The sequence below is a fragment of the Aquarana catesbeiana genome, linkage group LG01, assembly GCF_042186555.1.
Source record: "Aquarana catesbeiana isolate 2022-GZ linkage group LG01, ASM4218655v1, whole genome shotgun sequence".
Classification (NCBI taxonomy): domain Eukaryota; kingdom Metazoa; phylum Chordata; class Amphibia; order Anura; family Ranidae; genus Aquarana; species Aquarana catesbeiana.
In genome coordinates, this window is record NC_133324.1 from 964,126,794 (window position 1) to 964,149,366 (window position 22,573).

Here is a 22,573-nt window from a genome sequence, read left to right on the forward strand (position 1 = left end):
TTCAAGAAACTATTAAATAATCACCTGAATGACCGCAACATACAGGGATATGTAATGAAATACTGACACATAATCACACACATAGGTTGGACTTGATGTACTTGTGTCTTTTTTCAACCTCACCTACTATGTAACTATGTAACTATATTTAGTATTAATAATAGTATGTCAGAGCAGTGACTCCTCACCCTCCCTCTAAACAGCTCCACCTGAGGTTTCATTCAGGGATAGATGGGTTGGTTTACTTAAGCATAATAGGTTGTTCACCTTGCAAGGGAATGTAGTGAAAATTCATTTTGCAAAGAATACCCAATCAAGTGCAAGGAAAGTAAAAAAAATGGATTTCTCCTTTGTTCATCGATGGACACAGCGCCTCCTTAATCTTGAAGATTGGGTTATATCGCCTCTGCAAGAGTAGGACTAGGCAGAACATAAAACTTGGCTATGCCTCATGGGCCGTCTTCAGTCAATATATAACCTACTCCCTGCTCTAGGTATTCCGTTTTTTTCTGTCTAGTCAGGAGTAAGGACCTAGCTCCTTGCTGAGATCTTTTTGATCCTAGTAATTTTTTATTTTTTTCTTCCTACCATGCTTCTCCTGGGAGGTCTACAATCAACTGCCAAGTTGAGGGATGGGCTGGATAATCTAGATCCAGTGGTCTCCCCAGTTCAGCCAGCGAGCACGCGAAGACCGCAGCTACGCGCTAGGTCGGCCACGACGTAGCCTCAACAGACGGAGGCTGGCCTGTGAGTTAAACGTCTTGCAGAGTCACATACGACCGTCGCACTGTCCCTCTGGCCAACAGTCCCCTATTTCAGTGGCGAGGGTCCTGTCTGGAGCGATACCCGCAGCCGTAGAAAGGGCAAGTACAGTCCTCCCTCCTTCTCTGCGGGGGGTGTGGTGGACGCAGGTACTCTCCAGGGATGGTCAGACTTGCCTGCAGGATCCCTCCTCCCATCCTTCAGTTAAGCTGGGTTTCCCCCTATCTCCCCTCTATCCACCCCACTGTGAGTGTTCCCTGAGGTGGAGGGAGGGGGGACACATGTGCTGCTGTGTATACTGCCTTGATTGTTGGGGCTGCAGTTCCTGGAGCCATTGGGGTCCCAGTGCATCTCCCTCTGTGGGTGTTCTCTTGGGGGGGCTGGTGTGCCAGTGTGGGAACAGCACCTGATGGGGGGGTCCCAATGCAGAGGGGGCATTGGAGGCTTCTGTGTGCTCTGGGAACGATCTGCCAGCATTTTGGCAAAATGTGGTGGCCATTTTCCCTTAGTCTGGCTTGGTCTTGGTGTTGGTGTAGCCCGTGATCTCACGGCCAGTGGCCATTTTCCCTTGGTTTGGCACGATGCTGGAGACAAACAGAGCTGTGCAGAGACAAGCAGAGCGAGTCACAAGATCCACAGCGCTTCCAGGCTCCTCCTCTTCCTTCTGGGACACATACTTAGGCGAGACACATGGCGTGCTGAGTGTTCCGATCTGGTGTTCTCCAGTCTGGTGGTGGTGAGTCATCTGTTTACCAGCAAGCACCTTTAAGGGGGTCCATAGCAGTGCCAAAACTGCTTTTGTGCAGCAGGGTCTCCCTTATTCCATGGAGCCTCAGGGTTGCATCTCCCCCACTGATCCCCTTTGGGGGCGCCTGGTCCCTCAGAACCTCAGCTCCCTGTTAATGCACTGAGGACGGTCCTAGAGTCCCTAGTATCCTGGATGGATGTGCGTTCGGGCAAAGATCAGGCAGGAAGCATCCTCCACATTCTCCTGCTCAGTCTGTCTCATCTGACTCTGAGTCTGATGCTGCTATGAATGTGGCCCGTCCATTGGGACTTGATAACACGCTCCCTGATCCATCTGATAGTGACAAAGACTCCTCCACGGTTGCAGGTGCGAAGGAAAAAATGCTGGTAGACGCACTTGTTACTGTGGTGCGTGAGACATTAAAAATGGAGGATGTGGCTAATGTGGCCACTCACTTTTGGTACACACCAGGCACCTTGTGCAGCTAAGATGTTTCCTTATCTACCATATTTTGACAAACTTGTCTATAAGCAGTGGGGGTAACCAAAGCAACCTTTTGTAGTCCCTAAACGCTTTACAGTACGTTAGCCCTTTGAGGAATCCCTTTTTAAAAAATGGACCACTCCATCAGTGGTGGACCCTCCAGTTTCCAGGTTGAATAAAGCAACCATGATTCCAGTAGAGGATTCCCTGTCCTTTGAAGAAAGCAGGGTCCGTGGTGCGCAGCATGTTCACTATGGCAGGTTCGGCAATGCAACCGGTCCTAGCCTCAGCCCTGGTGTCTCAGTCACTGACTGAGTGGGCCAAGCTTTGGGGAGTGAGCAGGTTCCTGCTGCTTATGTTGACTTGGCAGACCAGTTGGTCCAAGGGCTGCAGTTTATATGTGATGCATCTTTGGATATGACTCCCTTGCTGTCCAAACTTTCAGTTTCAGTGGTAGTGATTAGACGCGTGCTGTGGCCTAAGAACTGGTCTGCAGACCAAGCCTCTAAGAAAGCTCTCATTGATCTGTCCTTTCAAGGCGATCGCCTGTTTGGGGCTACCCTGGATGACATCCTTAAGGGTGTCACAGGGGGGAAGAGTACCTTCCTGCCAGAGTCTAAGAAAGGGAAGGGCCCTCGCAAACGTGGGACTTCCTTCTTAGCCCATAAGAAATAATTTTGGGCTGCAGACAAGGGAAGCAGATCTCTCAAGTCTTTCCTGGGAGGTTCCAAGTAATCTTGGTCTGGTAAGCCTAAAGCTGGCTTCTCCAATCCCGCAGACAAGACCCCTTTAACATGAAGGTCTGCCCTCACCCATAATTGGGTTTCTAGCTTCATGGACCTCCTTTGTGAGAGTCAAGGGATCCACGAATTGATCTTTTTGGGGGTAGCATAGAAGAGGGGCAGAGTTTGTCCGCTTCAAGGGGCCCTGAGTCTCCTTGTGCGGATATAGTTTCTGCAAAGGTTCAGATGACATCTAAACTACCCACAGTCTCCTCTATCCCCATCCAGGAAAATTGTATTACCTGGGTCTGGGTTGGACTCTGGATTTAATACTGACCAGGGTAATCTTTTTTTCTACTCAAACTTCTGCTCCTTTAACAGGAAGTTACCTAGACTCGTGGCAATCTCGCGGGTTCCTCTGGTAGACGCCGCAGTCATCCTAGTGCCACTGCGGGGCCAACACCTTCCTCTTCTGTGGTGCCTGTGAAGGACCGAGGGTGAAAATCTTCTGGTCATTCTGGTGGCCGTAAATGTCCTCTGGAAGATACCTCTCAGAGAGGACTAGCTGTTCCAAGGGCTGATTTACCATCCTGCTTTACAGTTGCTGGTTTTATTGGCCTAGCCATTGAAAGCCAGGTACTGTGAGATAGAGGTTTGTTGGAATCAGTGATCCCTACTATGTGGAATGCTAGGAAGTCGACTTCTAGTAAGATATACCATTCTACGTGGAAAGCGTACATTTCTTGGTGTGAGTCAATTGGAGCTCATTCTCACTCCTTTTCTATAGGACGGATCTTGACCTTCCTGCAATGGGGGGGTTGAGCAGAGGTTGGCCTGAGTACCATCAAGGGCCAGGTGTTTGCCTTAGCAATCTTCTTTCAATGACCCCCTAGCCACTCGCTCTTTAGTTTGTACCTTCATTCAAGGAGCCTGGCATGTGGCTCGGTCTCTTTTGCCGCCATGGGATTTAAACCTTAGTACTACCGGTTCTCCAGAAACCCATTCGAGAACATTGAGAAAATTCCCTTACCTATGTTGTCCCAGAAGGTGGCATTCTTGGTGGCTTTTACCTCGACCCACAGGGTTTCAGAGTTGGCGGCATTATCCTGTCATAGTCTCTATTTAGTACTCCATAGGTATAAAGTGGTTCTTCGTCCCTGTCCGTCATTTCTGCCCAAGGTTGTCTCTGACTTCCATTTGAATGAATTGAATGTCTTGCCATCCTTGTGTACCAAGCCGGCCCATCCCAAGGAATTTGCTTTGCATACCTTGGATGTGGTTTGTGCGCTTCGGGTGTATTTGGCAGTCACGGAGTCCTTTCGGGGGTCAGACTCGCTTTTTGTGGTTACACGAGGACCAAGGAAAGAGCTGGCCGCTTCTTCGGCTAACATCTCCAGATGAATCAAACAGACGGTGACTCAGGCCTGTTCTATTAAAGGTCTGGTTCCTCCTATCCCTGTCACGGCGCATTCTACTTAGGCACTTAGTACTTCTTGGGCCTTCCATCATCAAGCGTCAATATCACAGGTTGGGATTGCATGCCACTTGGTTGTTGGTGCATACCTTCACTAAATTCTATAAAGTAGATATTTTGGCATCTGTGGATGCTTCTTTTGGCTGAAAGGTTTTGCAGGCTGCTGCTTAAAGAGGGGGGTTCCCTCTTGAGGGGTGTTTTTCTTTAAATTTATATTTTATCAGATGGGCCTCCTGTGACCAGGTTGAGGCTCATGTGTCCTGGTTAGGGCTCTGTTGTTTAACCTTGGGTTATTTTCCCCATCCCTCATTTTTCTTTGGCACTGCTTTTGAACGCCCCAATGGCCAAGATTAAGGAGGCGCTGTGTCCGTCGATAAACGAAGGAGAAAATGGGATTTTTGTACTTGCTGTAAAATCCATTTCTCTGAGTTCATCAACGGACACAGCACCCACCCCTCTATGGAGTTTGTGATACTTCTATTACTGCTTGATACTAAACTGAATACCTAGATCAGGGAAGGGGTTATATAGTGACTGAGGACAGCCCATGGGGCGTAGCCAAGTTTTACGTTCTGCCTAGTCCTACTCCTGCAGAGGCGATACAACCCAATGATCAGGGTAAAGGAGGCACTGTGTCCATCGAACTCAGAGAAATGGATTTTACAGTGAGTACAAAAATCACATTTTTCCCTTGCACAAGCTGGCTGATCTCTTCATCTCAGTCACTAAGCTAATGGCGCGTACACACGAGCGGACTTTTCGACCGGACTGGTCCGACGGTCTATCCGATGGACTTTCGGGGACTTCCGACGGACTTTCCCAAATAACGGACAGCCTATACACAATCACACCAAAGTCTGATGGATTCGTACGTGATGACGTACGACCGGACTAAAATAAGGAAGTTGATAGCCAGTAGCCAATAGCTGCCCTAGCGTCGGTTTTCGTCAGTCGGACTAGTATACAGATGAGTGGACTTTTCGACCGGACTCGAGCCCGTCGGAAAGATTTGAAACATGTTATAAATCTAAAGTTTGTCATATTTTCCGTTGCAGGTCCGATGAAGCCCACACACGGTCGAATATGTCCGCCGGACTCGGTCCGTCGGACACAAAATTAACCCACACCGCAGCTCAGCGGTAGCATTCCGGACATATTTCGGACCCGCCAGTCAGTACTACTAGAGGCAACGCAGGCCACGTCGCAGGCCGCACATGCCACACAGGCCTCATCCCCGGACTCGATTAGGAGCATCACGGACCCGCTAATGGACGGCGGCAACCCCAGCGTTCTGCATCCAAGCCTGCTTGACTTCCAAAGAGACTTCCAAAAGGTCGCCATAGACATAAAACACACCATGATGTCTGCGATCTCCGACCTAAAGGAGGACATCCATGCAATGACCCATCGGATCAATGATGTGGAGGAGAATGCCAGAATGCAAGCCTCGGCCATCAGGCAAGTACAAAAAAACATACGATCTCCACTTGCCACACATGTTTGAGCTACACAGACAGGTGGAAGACTTAGATAACAGAGGCCGCAGACATAACATACGGGTGAGGGGGGTCCCGGAGGGGATTGATCAGGCCGCAATTCCTCACACAGTATGCGCCATCTTTAATGACTTGCTTGACCGCCCGGCAGACTCCCCCATAGAGATGGAGCGGCTACACCGAGCCCTGAGACCCCCTCCCCGTGACTCTGAACCACCCAGAGACATCATATGTTGCATCGTCAACTTCCCCCTCAAAGAGGAAATCCTCAGAAAGGCGAGAAAAAGGACGTATAATATTTAATGGAACCGAGGTAAAATTATTCCAGGACTTGTCACAAATCACACTGCAGAATAGACGCACCCTACGCCCCCTGCTGGAGGTGCTCCGCTCTCGCAACATTCAGTACAGATGAAAATTTCCTTTCTGTCTTTCTGCATCCACCAGTGGTCGCACAGCATTGCTTAGGACCCCGGAAGACCTGCCCAACTTTTGCGAACAACTGGACATACCCCTGGTGGATATCCTGGAGTGGTATTCATTCTATTGCCCCACAGAACCGTGGAAGCCAGTCTCCAATAACTCTTCCCCCAAAGCCCAAAGGCAACACTTGAGATGCCGCAGGTTAGATCCCACATCTCCTGGTGATCGCCTATCATGCCGAGACATGCCTGCACACAGCCCTGGGCAACCTGACACCCCACGTCGGAACCTCCCGATGGCGTGATATGTTCCTGGGTAGCTTACCATGCTTACACATGGTCAATACTAACTCTGATTTTCCTTCCAGCAATGGTTCAGCCTTCTTTGCTTGTCTCAACTCCTTCTGAATACCGAACCCATCCGAACCCGACATATTTCAGGACTTCTTGCAGGCACCGCACTTCGCAGACTTTGTCTTTGGAAATCGAGGACCCCTGAGACTTTCCACTCCATGCCTGCTACAGGAAGAGCGTGATGTTTGCCATGGACTCATGTATGATAGCCTATGCATCCTTTACTCAGGTATTGCTTGCACTCAACCGCACATGTGCTGATGGGGATGGCTTTCCCAACTCGGTTTGGTCACCCTCTTAGAATATCGGTTTCCATACCTATGAAGTACTCGGGTAGCCTCGGAGGGTCACCAAACCAGCTCCATAAGCTCAGAGTACCACCATCTTATGCAAAGAGTAGTCAGAACTATTAGCACTTAGACAGTTGCAGACAACCTGCTTATTTTTATCGCAAGCCCGATAGACCCGGTCCCCGGGACACACTGCTCACTACATTGCATGCCAAACAAGCATTTTTAGGGATTGAATAGCCCATAGCGAGTTGGATTAAAGGACCACCCTAGACAGGTTGTTTTTCTCACCTTCTCAAAGGGCAGACATAACTGAGTCCTGGTTCAAAAACCTTTTTGCATTACCGCTATCTGCTATTCCCGCATTTACAAGGTGTCGCTCCTTGTTGGAAGGATTTACTGTACCGTGTTGTACTGATTGTTTTGTTTTGTTTTTGTTTTTGTTTCTGTTCTAATTTGTTCAGTTACTCTCTGTTAACATAGTTCCAGGGTTCCTATCCAGTCTTATCCAGTCTTTTAGTTCCTAGAGACTGACCACTACACGTATGGTAGTCTGATTATACTCCATACCCCTCACATAATTCTCTTATGACTTACGAAACTTAAACTTAGGCAACTGTAGCTCTCTTACACCCCACAACGCAGAGACATATCCCTATTCGCCCTCACCAGTGCGACCGATCTCACATCCACTCAAGTTTACGTACCCCACATAGCTGTCCACACGGACTAGAGCTACCAACCCGGAATTATTACTAGGTAGATAGGCACGCCTACTACCACCTCCGGTATCTGACTTACCCAGTCTATTAACTGGTATACTCTCTCCCCTCGTACAAAACTAACCCCACCCAAGCGTCTAACACCCTCCTTCTCCCTCCTTCCCCTCTTTCCCTCTCATACCCGCTTCTCTTTTGTTTCACTCTCACTGGGGGGGGGGGGGGCGCTCCTCCATCCCGCTCCCTGTACTCACTTTGAGGATCTCCCTCAACTAGACAAGTATTACTAGAGTGCACCAACAACACTCACATACACTAACTTCAACATTCACTACACAAATACCATGCAGAAGGAAGCCACCAGCAAACGACAACTCTCGCTTAAATGCCTGTCACTCAATGTTAGAGGACTAAACCTCCCTGAAAAGAGATCTCAAGTTCTCTCTGAGCTAACGAAACATAAAGCCCACTTCATAATATTGCAGGAAACACATTTCCGAACCAAAGCCATACCTAAATTGACAAACCATATATATAAGCAGGCCTTACATTCTACGAATCCATCCTCTAAGACAAAAGGAGTCTCCATACTCATTTCCAAAAATGCAGACTTTTAACTGTCTGACTCGCTGATTGATCAGCAAAGGTAGATACATCTTCATTAAAGGCACGTTCGCGTTCAAACCCATCACAATAGCAAATATCTACTGCCCTAATGACCACCAGGTAAAAATTTTTCGGAAAATTTGTGACCTACTTTACTCCTTCCAAGCGGGCATACTGATATTAGGTGGAGACTTTAATGTCCCACTGAACTCTTGTCTTGATTCCTCTACAGGCACTTCCACACTCCCATACCGGGCCTTAAAACAGATCAAACTCCAACTACAAAACCTTACCTTACACGACTCATGGCGCACCATACACCCGACAGACAGAGATTACACTTACTTTTCCCCACCCCACCAGAAATATTCAAGAATTGATTACATATTCTTATCCCAAACAGATCTCTCATTTCTTTCGCAAGCCAAAATAGAGCCCATGTTCCTTTCCGACCACCACCCCATTACAATAACCCTTACATTTCCAGACTCACAAAAAATTACCAAAACATGGAGGTTGAATCCAGCCCTCCTAAAAGATACTGAAACAATCCGGCAACTCAACGCCCGAATCCAACTATATTTCCTGAAAACTCAACCCCGGGTATCACTCCTGTAACTCTCTGGGAAGCACATAAGTGCGTTTTAAGAGGAAAACTCATAGCCTTAGCTACAGCGGGAAAAAAAGAGACACCAAGAACAGATCACAGCCCTTATCACGACAATCCACACACTTGAAACATCCCATAAACAATCTGTCTCCCAATCTACATTACAGGCCCTCACACACGCAAGATCCTCTTTATTGCATGAACTAGGGAAACGCACAAGGTGAAGATATATCCTCGGTCAAAATGTGTTCTATGAACATGGTAACAAAAGCTTGCTTGCGCGTACAATTCAGGCAGCTAAAGCATCCTCTACTATCCACCACCTCCGCACTGCCCAAGGCACACTTCTTTCCAAAAATGAGGACATAGCCAAACATTTTGAGGAGTTTTACTCTAAGTTATATAACTTACCACAAAACACACCAGACTCTCCCTCCGCACAAGATCGGTCCTCGCAAATTCGGGATTTCCTGTCCCAATATTGTCCCAAACCAATTTCATCAAAAAAAGCGGAAGCCTTAGAGCACCCAATGACCATAGAAGAACTCAACCTTGCTATTAAACAAATGAAAGCTGGTAAAAGCCCAGGCCCAGACGGACTACTTTTAATATACTATAAAACCTTCTCAGAGACGCTAGCACCCAAAATGCTGTCAGCATTCAACTCCCTTTCAGACCCACTCGCCCCATCCGGTCATATGTTAGAAGCCCAGATAGTGGTAATACCCAAAACAGATAAAGACCCAACGCTTGTTTCCAACTACAGACCCATATCACTGCTCAATGTGGACATCAAGTTATATGCTAAAATCATTGCAAATAGATTACTACCCCTTATCCCAGACCTAGTTTTGCCCGACCAAGTAGGTTTTGTCCCGGGCAGGGAGGCAAGAGACAACACCATCCGCACCCTGAACCTCCATCATTGGCTTACTGCATCTAATGCTGAGGGCTTTCTGTTATCCCTAGACGCTGAGAAGGCTTTCGACAGGGTGGCCTGGGACTACATGCAAGAAGTACTTAAAGGCATTGGCCTTCTACCACGCATGTTTGCACATATTAATGCTCTATACACTAACCCAACAGCGAGGGTTAAAGCCAATGGTCTCCTGTCGAACGCCTTCCACATCAGCAATGGCACTCGCCAAGGGTGCCCTTTATCCCCCTTGATATTTGTCCTGTCTCTTGAACCCCTTCTCAATAGATTAAGAGCCAATCCCGATATTCAGGGTATCTCTATCAATCGCAGAGAATTTAAATTAGCAGTTTTCGCGGATGATATCCTACTAACACTACAAGCCCCCCGCACATCTCTCCCTAACCTGTTGAAGGACATTAAACATTTTGGAATACTGTCCAACTTCAAAATTAATTACTCTAAATCCCAGGCCCTAAATGTCTCTCTCCCATTACCAGAGGTTACTCACTGCCAGTCCTCATTCCCATTTCAGTGGCAAAACGACGCTATTACATATTTGGGCATAAGAATTCCTAGGCCTCTAACAGACCTCTATGAGCAGAACTTTCTCAACACCTTGACGAAAATCCAGACAGATCTTAAAAACTGGGCCTCTCTTAATGTTTCCTGGTTTGGACGCTCGGCATTGATAAAGATGATAGTTCTACCCCGCCTTTTATATCTTATGCAGACGATTCCAATTCAATTGCCCCCATCTTTATTTAAGTCCTACAAAAAAGCCTGCTCAAAATTTATCCGGAACAATAACTCCCCACGTATCAAATACACGAAGCTGACATGCACCAAAACGAAAGGGGGGATTGCGTTACCAGACCTGTATAAGTACTATTTAGCATGTCACCTTACTAGAGTGGTAAACTGGAAAACTCATAAGACAAGTAAGTTATGGACCACATTGGAAAATTCTTTTAGTAATATCCCTTTACACACCCTGACTTGGATTCCATCGAAACACTACCCCCAAGACGTTAAGATACATCCACTCATCTACCCTTCATTGCGAGCTTTTTCCATAGCCAAGAATTTATACCAAATATCCAGACTTTCCCCCTGGAGAATCGAATACTTTCTTACTACAAGAATGGCCATATGACGTTATTCACACTCGGCACTTTTTTGTTGACGGGCGGATACGCACACATAATGACTTAAAATCCATTTCCTGCACGAAAGACTTCCCCTTCTAGTCCTATAGACAGCTAAGACATTTTTTTACATCGACTAATGCAAACGACATATGGACAAGACCACTCACTCCGTTCGAAACAATGTATTCCCAGACCAATCCACAAAGACATTTGATCTCCATGATTTACTCTTTCCTCCAGGATAACTCAGACAGACAGAAACCTCAAGAATTTCTTCGGGGAAAGACTTACAAACTCACCAATTTCACTGATGATGAATGGGAATCTATCCTCACATATGCCCACAAGGGGTCACTGAATGTAGCAATATAAGAGAATGGATACAAAATAGTCACGAAATGGTATAGAACTCCGGCACGTTTACACCAATTCTCGCCCTCCATCCCTAATATATATTGGAGATATAACAAGGATACAGGAAGCATGTTACATATATGGTGGGAATGCCCAATACTCCAATTATTCTGGAAAGAGGTACACTCCATTATTACACGTGTAACAACCAGGGCCGGATTTACCACAAGGCCACCGAGGCCAGGCCTCGGGGCGGCAGTGGTGTAGGGGCGGCGCCGCTCCTGCAGTGACTTCGCGGCCGCCCCCCCTTTCGTGCTGGCCATTAATGTCTATTATGGGCACCAGTGCCCATAGAAAAGATGGCCGCGAGCCGACCACGCAACTGCGCATGCGCCATTCCGAAGCCGGCCGGGCTCGGGAAAACTCGTAAGCGCTCGGCCGGGCGGCGCAGTAGCGTGATTGCGCCGCTCAGCGCCATTTTTAAAAAATTTGAGAGTAGCTTGTAGTGTCAGCGGTGCGGCGGCGTGGGAGAAAGATGACATCTCTCATTGCCCGCACCGCTGTTCCGCCCTCCTCCTTCTGATGGCAGGCAGCATGACAAGGGACATCCCAATCTGGTGGCAAGGGACATCCCCATCTGGTGGCAAGGGACATCCCCATGTGGTGGCAAGTGACATCCCCATCTGGTGGCAAGTGACATCCCCATCTGGTGGCAAGTGACATCCCCATCTGGTGGCAAGGGACATCCCCATGTGGTGGCAGGCATGGTGGCAAGTGACATCCCCATCTGGTGGCAGGCAGTGTGGCAAGTGACATCCCGATCTGGTGGCAAGTGACATCCCCATGTGGTGGCAGGCAGCGTGGCAAGTGACATCCCCATGTGGTGGCAGGCAGCGTGGCAAGTGACATCCCCATCTGGTGGCAGGCAGCGTGGCAAGTGACATCCCCATCTGGTGGCAGGCAGCGTGGCAAGTGACATCCCCATCTGGTGGCAGGCAGCGTGGCAAGTGACATCCCCATCTGGTGGCAGGCAGCGTGGCAAGTGACATCCCCATCTGGTGGCAGGCAGCGTGGCAAGTGACATCCTCATCTGGTGGCAGGCAGCGTGGCAAGTGACATCTCCATCTGGTTGCAGGCAGCGTAGCAAGTGACATCCCCATGTGGTGGCAGGCAGCGTGGCAAGTGACATCCCCATCTGGTGGCAGGCATGGTGGCAAGTGACATCCCCATCTGGTGGCAGGCAGCGTGGCAAGTGACAAGAGATGGTGGCAAGTGACACGCTCAGGGCTCCCAATGATTCTGCATTATGGTGAGTTGAACTATTTCAGTTTATATTACAATGTAATGATAGAAGTAATGTGTTTCAATCATCCTGACACCATAACAACCATGGTGCTGGGGATGATTGAAGCACTAACACCAGCCATTGCCTTGAAAATTTGCCTGCGAAAAATCCTTACCCCTCGCGTGCTTACCCTGAAGTATTTTTAGTCTGTACAATTAAAGCCAGTTATTTTCAGTGTTCTTGTGTGTGGAGATATGTTTTTAATTGATCTATTGTAGAAGTCATCGATAAAGGACGTGGTATGTGTGTGTGTGTGGGGGGGGGGGGCGGCATTGAAGGACCCGGCCTTGGGGCGGCAAAGGGAGTAAATCCGGGCCTGGTAACAACCTACTCCTTAGACTTCAACCCAGCCCAATATATCCTCCATCATTCAACCTTGTCCAAAAAAGTTTATCATAAATTATTAGCAATGCATATGGTGAACGCTGCTAGATTGTGTATTCCCGCACATTGGCGCTCAACTATTCCCCCAACCATTAAGGAATGGCTAAATAGGATTGCAAGGATCGAGGAGATGGAAGAACTGATATATATCTCCCAAGATCGCATACAGAAGTTTACCACCATATGGGCTTGCTGGATACATTTTAAAACCACGGATTACTATAGATCTTTCTTTCCGTTTTGACATCCCTGCCTTTCCTAGCTTAAAGCTCATAATCACAAATGTCCCCTGGCCGTGGCTGTGGGCCCGGGGCGAGGAGCGCCCCCCCCCTTTATCTATTAATTTCCTTTCTCTTCCCCCTTCTTCCTAAGACTCCTCTCTACTTGACTCTATATATCCCCCTCAACTCCCTACCCTTCCCTTTTCCTACCCCCTCCAACCCACTCACTCATACCTCCTGAAGCTGGGGCTTTACCCCAACATATGATAGACCTAACATGCTTGAATCTCCCACCAGAGACACTCGAGCCTATTTCTCTGTATACATTATACCCGAGGAACAAGGCGGTTAACCAATCTTTATAACTCCGAAGGTATCGAAGTACTCTCACTACAGTCTAAGCACAATTAGTGCACTTCCTGATACCATGGTTACCTCCCTCTTGCTTATCTGTATTTCAAACATTATATTTGCACTTTATAAACCCAAGCTTGTTACAATAATTTTTCTTCTGTATTAATATCTATTGAGTGTCATGTTTGACTCCTTTCGATACCTTTTCAATGCATTGTACCTGCTACCTTATTCCTTTATAATAAAAATCTTTTTTGTGAAAAAAAAAAAAATACCCTAAATCTATCCCCTGTTTTGTAGACTCTATAACTTTTGCACAAACCAATCAATATACGCTTATTGCGGTTTTTTTTTAACCAAAAATATGTAGAAGAATACATATTGGCTTAAACTGAGAAAGAAATTTATTTATTTTTTGTATATTTTTGGGGGATATTTATTATAGCAAAAAGTAAAAAATATTGCTCTTCTTATAAAATTGTTGCTCTTTTTTTGTTTATAGCGCAAAAAATAAAAAACGCAGAGGTGATCAAATACCACCAAAAGAAAGCTCTATTTGTGGGAAAAAAAGGATGTCAATTTTGTTTGGGTCGCACGACCGCACAATTGTCAGTTAAAACGATGCAGTGCCGAATCGCAAAAAGTGCTCTGGTCAGGAAGGGGGTAAAATCTTCCGGGGCTGAAGTGGTTAAAATTCAAATAAAATTAACTTTTAACCATTACCTTTAGATAAGGCAATTAGTCTTCAACATGTAAGCGGTAATTGGTCAATATGGAATCAGGAATAAAATACAGAAAATGTAGGATAGTTTTACCTGGAACCCGGTGATTTCTCCCCATTCCTCAGACAGTCTCCATCTAATTGTGTTATCTTCCATTGATGGAACTTTCAGTATTTCAGGCTGACTTGTAACTGCATGGAAAAAAAATGTTACAGAGTGTAATGAGGGTAATCTGTTCGTACACACAGAGGTCAGTGTCTCCTTCCCCCTGCAATGAGCCGCACAACTAAAATATGGAGATATAAAACAGAGAAAGACACACATCTGCTTGTGGTTTTTTCTTTGTATCTAAAAATTCTTTGTTTCCAAAAGAAAAGCTTTATTGTAACTTGCAGAAACCTAAAAATCTAAACTGAAACACAATTCTCACCACCAGACCCCATTTCTTCTGTTACACTAAACCCCACTCCTATTCCTTCTATTCCACCAGAGCCTACTCCTATTCCCTCTCTTCCACCAGAACCCCACTCACATTCCTTCTATTCCACCAGACCCCCACTTACATTCCTTCTCTTCCACCAGAACCCCACTCCCATTCCTTCTATTCCACCAGACCCCCACTTACATTCCTTCTCTTCCACCAGAACCCCACTCCCATTCCTTCTATTCCACCAGACCCCACTCCTATTCCTTCTATTCCACCAGACCCCCAATCCCATTCCTTCTATTCCACCAGACCCCCTGCTCTTATTCCTTCTATTCCAGCAGTCCCTGCTCTTATTCCTTCTATTTCATCAGTCCCTGCTCTTATTCCTTCTATTTCACCAGACCCCGCTTCTATGTCTTCTTTTCTACCAGACCCCGCTCCTATTCCTTCTATGCCACCAGATCCCACTCCTATTCCATCAGACCCTACTCCTATTGCTTCTATTCCACCAGACCCCACTCCTATTCCACCAGACCCTGCACCTATGTCTTCTTTTCTACCAGACTTCACTCCTATTCCACCAGACCTCACTCCTATTCCTTCTATTCCACCAGACCCCACACCTATGCCTTCTTTTATACCACACCCCGCTCCTATTCCTTCTATTCCATCAGACTCCACTCCTATCTTTTCTTTTCCACCATAGCCCGATCCTATTCTTTCTATTCCACCAGAGCCCACTCCTATTCCCTCTATTCCACCAAACCCCACTCCTATTCCCTCTATTCCAACAGACCCCATTCCTATTCCTTCTATTCCACCAGAGCCCACTCCTATTCCTTCTATTCCACCGGACCCTGCTCTTATTCCTTCTATTTCACCAGTCCCTGCTCTTATTCCTTCTATTTCACCAGAGCCCAGTCCTATTCCTTCTATTCCACCAGACTCCACTCCTATTCCTTCTATTCCACCAGTCCCTGCTCTTATTCCTTCTATTTCACCAGAGCCCACTCATATCCCTTCTTTTCTACCAGACCCCGCTTCTATGTCTTCTTTTCTAACAGACCCTGCTCCTATTCCTTCTATGCCACCAGAGCCAACTCCTATTCCCTCTATGCCACCAGAGCTTGCTCCTATTCCTTCAATTCCACCAGAGCCTGCTCCTATTCCTTTGATTCCACCAGACACCGCTCCTATTCCTTTTATTCCAGGAGAACCCACTCCTATTCCTTTTATTCCACCAGACCCCGCTCCTATTCCTTCTATGCCACCATACCCTGTTCCTATTCCTTCTATTCCATCAGACTCCACTCCTATCTCTTCTATTACATCAGACCCTGCTACTATTCCATCTATTCCAACAGACGCCACTCCTATTCCTTCTATTTCACCAGACCCCCCTCCTATTTCTTCTATTCCACCAGACCCCGTTTCTATTCCATCTATCCCACCAGACCTCACTCCTATTCCTTCTATTCCACTAGAGCCCACTCTTATTTCTTCTATTCCACAATACCCAGATCCTATGTCTTCATTTCTACCAGATCCTGCTTCTATTCCTCCTATTCCACCAGACCCCACTCCTATTCCTTCTATTCCACAAGACCCCTGTCCTATTCCTCCTATTTCATCAGACCTCACTCCTATTCCTTCTATTCCACCAGACCCCCACCCCTGTTCCTTCTATTCCATGAGACCCCACTCCTATTCCTCCTATTACATCAGACCTCACTCTTATTCCTTCTATTCCACCAGAGCCCACTCCTATCTCCTATTCCTTCTATTCCATGAATGCCCACTTCTATTCCACCAGTGCCCATTTCTTTTCCTTCTGTTCCACTAGACCCCACTCCTATTCATTCTATTCAAATCAGACTCTGTTCCTATTCCTTCTATTCTACCAGTCAATGCTCCTATTCCTTCTATTCCACCAGACTCCACTCTTATTCCATTTATTCCACCAGACCCCACTCCTTTTCCTTCTGTTCCACCAGTGCCTGCTTCTATTCCTTCTGTTCCACCAAACTATGCTCCTATTCATTCAATTCTAACAGACTCTGTTCCTATTCCTTCTATTCTACCAGTCAATGCTCCTATTCCTTCTATTCCACCAGACCCCACTCTTATTTCATTTATTCCACCAGACCCCACTCCTTTTCCTTCTGTTCCACCAGTGCCTGCTTCTATTCCTTCTGTTCCACCAAACTCTGCTCCTATTCATTCAATGCTAACAGACTCTGTTCCTATTCCTTTTATTCCACTAGACTCCATTGCTATTCCTTCTATTCCCCAATACTCCAATCTTATGTCTTCTTTTCTACTAGACCCTGCTCCTATTCCTTCTATTCCACCAGACCCTGCTCCTATCCCTCCTACTTCACCAGACCTCACTCTTATTACTTCTATTCCATGATACCTCACTCCTATTCTTCCTATTTCACCCGACCCCACTCTTATTCCTCCTATTTCATCAGACCTCACTCTTTTTCCTTCTATTCCACTAGACTCCGCTCCTATACCTACTATTCCACCAAACCTTGCTCCTATTCCTTCTATTCCACCAGACCTCGCTCCTAATCCTTCTATGCCTTTCACCCAAACTCGGTCAAAGAGGGAGAGTAATGGAGTCACTTTAATTCTAATCAGGCATCATCTGAATGATATATTTGTGTCTAATAAAGAGGCCACTGAGTGTTCAAGATCATAACTTTGAACACTCAGTGGCCAATGAACCCCACAGGAGCCACTGGAAATGAACTGGGTCCTCCTGTTTAGAGGCTGCCCTGTTTCTAGTCCCAGTAGCTCACTGAGAAACTCCAACTAGCTCCAGTCTAGTGATCTCTTCATGGTTTATTGAAGAACATATTTAAATTGCAGGGAGGAGGGTTCGGCTGCAGGTTGCTTCCTAAATATTTTATCCCAGCAGTATTATATTTTGAGGCTGCCGCTAAATGACCTGACAGACTGAGTATTTTGTGCGGTGTTTGTTGATATCAGAACAGACAATACTTGTATAAGAACAGACTATTCTCTCACCTGAGTCATCGGTCCAGATATCTTCCTTCATCAAGTGGAATCGTTCCACCTCTGTATGAAGATTGGTTTGTAAATTATATCTAGAGGATGGCTTTAGATCGGTGAATGTCCCACCTTTACCATATAAATCTTTACATGAGTCACGATCCCAATAATGATCTGTCTCAGGACACAACTGCACAGTAAATCTCCAGGTATCGGGACATTGAGGAGTGCAGGAGAACTGGAAGCTGACACTGATTGAGGTGACTTTCCAATCTGCAAATGGGACTCCTGACAAAGAAAAGATGGAGACATTAAACTCTCAGAGATGATTTATAATAGAGGGAAGATATCTGCTCTCCATTGCATTCAACAGTATTTCTCAATACCGGGATCTGTATTTTGCAGTCTAATTATAAAACTGATCCAGAGGAAGTTCAAAAATTTCTCTCTGGTTAACACAGCAGAGAGCTCCACGATTGAAGGAGAGCCCACCATAGTCATATCAGGGGATTCTCATAGTATTATTTTTTTACAATCCCATTTATTTTTAGATCTCCCAGAGCCTTCAGGCTATGCACATTTATTAACCACATTAAAAAAGCACTATGGCTGTAATACAACAACACCTGCTCCTACATGTAGCTCAGTGTCAGCGCCTTGTCATAGGAAGATCTGTCTGTGTTTGTGTAGCACCCTTCAGTGTGCTACTAGTGGTAGTGCAGGTAAATTGTAGTTTAGCTCAGGGCTAAGCCTGAGCCATGGAATCTGAGTCAGGGTTCATTACAGTTCAGGGCTGGATGACTCATCCAGGCAGCTCTCTGGTGCCTCCCCCTGGTTCTAGAGTATTGGAGAACACTATAGAAATTAGTGGGTGGAAGCTAGGAGGGTTGTCTTGCATATTTAAGGGTACTTAGCCAATCCCCAGGAAGTGGGCCTGGCAGGGGACTAAGTGAGCCCTTAAATAGACATGAGTCATGCCAGCAAGGGAGTCAAGTGGAAAATAGAGATGCAGTGCTGAGGGAGTCTGTTGGTGGCCCTCGAGGGACCCCTGCCGGGGGGAGGCTCTGCCTCGGGCCAGGGCCTGGAAAGATCCTACCACAGGAGAAGTTCGAAGGAGGCTTTCTGGAGAGGCATATATTCTAAACGCAGCTAGACGATTGATTCCTGTGTACTGGAAGAAAGCTTGAATTCCAGGCCTTGCAGAGTGGATTCATCTAGTGAATAATATTATGGCTGCGGATGAATGGATGGCGACATATAAGGGTCACCACCATAAGTTTTATAGCATCTGGGCCACATGGATTCATTACACAGGCAATGCCCTACCGGAATCTAAAACAGCCCCATCTGAGCGGCCCCTAACCCCCGACACAGTCGGGACTGTCTAAGGCCCTCGACCTCGTGGGTTTCTTGTTGGTCGTTTAAGATCAACTAGACCTGATCCCAAGAGATCTCTAACGCATAGGGATCTAGAGCTGGTTTACTTGGGGCAGTATATTATTGTAAGTTCTCAGGCTTTTCTGCCCTAACACCCTCTACGCAGGGTGGCTAACTGGACTGCCTCATTTCCTGTTGGTTATGTTTATGCGTATAATGACCACTGCTTATCTGGACTCATTCTCTTCCTTTATGTTATTTACTTGTCTGTTTTAAGACTTTTGTATGTGAAATGATAAAAATATAAATAAAGATTACATTAAAAAAAGAAATAAAAGAAATGGGTTTTGCCTGCTCACTTACATTTTCTTATAGTACATACTGTATATTACCAATTCTCCAAGGGTATGCAAACTTTTGAGCACAACTGTATACCACCCTGATCTAGTAGCGGCCCGTCCATTAGGGCACATGGGTGCCACCTCCCCATCCATGTGTCTGGCCCCCTAATCTACATGCAGGGTGCCGGACGCATGGATTCCAATGGGGGGGCGTTTTTTTGAAGCACGTGATTAGAGGCAGAGGCTCTAATAGGCTTCAAAATAGGGTGGGCTCAGGGCGCAGAGCTTTGTGCTCGAAGCCCACCCAGTTGTGTGACAATAGTGAATGAATATTCGCTATTCTCACACTGATCCTTCTCCGCCCATTTAGGAAGTGGGTCGTGGGACCCATTTCCTGATTGGCCGAAAGGAGAAGTGATAATATTGGCCAAGGATTGAGGAGAAGGGAGGAGACACATGGCCGAGGACCAAGAACTGACCCACCAGCCACCAAGTCTGATCCTCTGGCCCTTCCATGCAGAGTACTGTCAGCTCCTCTTGTGGCTGCAGAAGAGAGGAGCACACACCAATCAGCCCTGTGACACCGCAGACACCTCATCAATCCATACCGACATTTATCCCCCCCCTGATGCCGACCTCATCTGGCATCCCTGGGCAAGAAGCCTGCTAGAGCCCCCTATTATCTCCAACACAGGGTAAGAGTAGCCGGCGACTGGGGGGGGTGGGTGGTGGTGGGCTGGAGTGACGGGGGTGGGTCAGTTTCATTTGCTGCTCCCCCTGACCGATGGAGCACCAACCGTTCACACACTGATTGCCCCTGTGACACCACAGACACCTCATCAATCCATACTTACATTGATCCCCCCTGATGCCGACCTCATCTGGCATCCCTGGGCAAGAAGCCTGCACAGAGCCCCCTACTGTCTCCAACACAGGGTAAGAGTAGCCGGCGACCGGGGGGATGTTGACCGGTGGATGGAGGCAGGCTGGAGCGACGGGGGGGTGGGTCAGTTCCGTCTGCCGCCCAACCCCCCGACCGATGGAGCACCAGCCACCACTGACCCCTGCCCATATTTTCTGGACCATGTCCCTGTGGTCATGTGGACCTTACTACTGACCATGTGATCCAGTGACATGGAAACTTCATGTGCCAGTGAAGGGAAAAGTAATGGCAGCTGGGAACCTGCCACTGCAGTAAAGCACAGGCCACAAGATCCTGAAAGGGGGCCGAATCCCTCAGATAGAAAGCCAGAAGTTGTAAAGCAGCAGCACAATTTAGCCAAGCTGGCATTTACAGGTGCTGGGCATAAGGGGCATATTATTTTTATTTTTTTGCACTCTAGCATTTGGGGCTGAATGCTACAGCTGAGGGGGGGGGGGGGTAGATTGCAGCCCTGGCTCTATGGCTATTCTGATGCTCTTCCCCACCAGAGGGAGCCAGGCTATATGGTAGACCTCTAAAACCCCTTAATGTACTGTCACCCATCTCGCTGGAGGATGCTGAAAGAAAATCTTGTATAATGGGGACAAAGGGGGAAAGGGAAGAGCTGGGAGGGGGTAGAAGATTGTGGGTGTCAGGAGAATAAATCTGTGTCTATACACAAAGAACTCAAAGAAACGCAAAGCACATAAAAGAAAAAACTCAAACATCCTCTCAAAAACACTACAAGCAAAATAATACCCTTTTGTAAAGAAATAAAAGAAAACTGCTAATAGATAAAAGAAAACCCCCAAATAAGAAAAGGGCGGACAGTAGCAATACAGCCACAGAAACTGCCGCTAACACACAAAAAAAAAGGACTGTTGGGTCCTAAGAAATCACTCTCCCTAGACACACAAACTGAAATTCACTGTAAAGCATCAGTATCATATATAGAGTACAGAACATAGTGATACTGTATATGGCACAGATACTGTATATACCACAGTATATAGTACTTTATATAGCACAGGTCATAGTACTGTATATTGCACCCATACTGTAGCACAGGATATAGCACTGTAAGTAGCACCAATACTGTATATAGTACTGTATATAGTGCCGATACTGTGTATAGCACAGGATATAGTACTGTATATAACACTGATACTGTATATAGTACTGTATAGGGATGAGTGAACAGTTCGGGCCCGAGCATAAGTATGGGCTGAACATTGGCTGTTCACCCATTCGACGAACACCCGAATTATCGGGGCGTTCGACCGTTTGGCGCACCGAATGACCACAATGCACTGCGCCGCCGCAAAGTGCATTGGAATCCCTGATTGGCTGAAGTAATAAAATCTTTTCCCACTCAGGGCACAGAGCACTGTCAGAGCCATGATTAGACGCTGATATGATGACCAATCATGGCTCTTTGCTTTTAGTCCCGCCCTACACTATTAAAGTATTCTTTGAGGCCAACTTTACACCTATGTGAATTAGATGCGGGTTTCCCTGCATCTAATTTGCATAGCAGGAGAATGTGACTGGCTCCCTATGGAGCCGGTTCACATATCTCCGTTGTGGCTGCGGAGCGCACTGCACAGAAACGCTGTGCGTTTTTGGCTCCGTTTCAGGGCCGAATTTAGGCATAGAATCGGCCCTGATACGTCCCTGAAACAGGGAACAGGGACACACAGTGCTCCTGTGCGATCTGCAGTGGGTTACAGTGTGAACCCGGCCTCAATAGCGGACATTTGTAGTGGTGATATTGGTATGTAGAGAGATAGAACAGGGCTCTGTTCAGTGCTACTAAACAGTTTGTGTGCTATTCTGATTCTATTGTCAGTGTAGAATATCAGTTTAGTGAGAATCTAGGCATAGTTCAGTCAGTGTGAGTGTAGAGAGTGTAGTGATCGTTTAACACAGTAGATTTGCTTTACTGTAAGTGTAAAGCTGTATATTTTTCAGTGTGTTACATGCCGCTTAATGCAGTTTATTTCAGTGCATTACGTGCCATTTAACGCAGTATATTTCAGTACATTAGTGCACGTTTAAAACAGTATATTTCAGTGTGTTAGTGCAAGTTTAATGCCGTATATTTCAGTGCCTTATGTGCTGTTTAATGCAGTATACTTCTGTGCGTTAATGCACATTTAACGCAGTATATTTTTGTGCATTACTGCAAGTTTAACACTGTATATTTCAGTGTGTTACAGCAAAATTAACGCCGTAAATTTCAGTGCGTAATTGCAAGTTTAACACCATATATTTTAGTGCGTTACTGCGCGTTTAAGGCTATATATTTCAGTGTGTTAGTGCGTGTTTAGCGCAGTATATTTCTGTGCGTTA

General features: G+C 46.6%; 1 protein-coding gene across 5 annotated transcripts in view; it reads right to left on the reverse strand.

Moving 5' to 3' along the window:
* Positions 1-22,573, reverse strand: part of LOC141122069 (uncharacterized) — a 251,763-nt gene that overhangs the window by 48,313 nt on the left and 180,877 nt on the right. For all 5 annotated transcript variants that reach the window (XM_073611891.1, XM_073611885.1, XM_073611866.1 and 2 more), the window contains exons 9-10: positions 17,597-17,869; positions 14,227-14,324 (exon numbers count right to left, since the gene is read on the reverse strand). In XM_073611891.1, the coding sequence (XP_073467992.1) occupies positions 14,227-14,324; positions 17,597-17,869 (371 nt within the window). The remainder of the gene's footprint in view (positions 1-14,226; positions 14,325-17,596; positions 17,870-22,573) is intronic.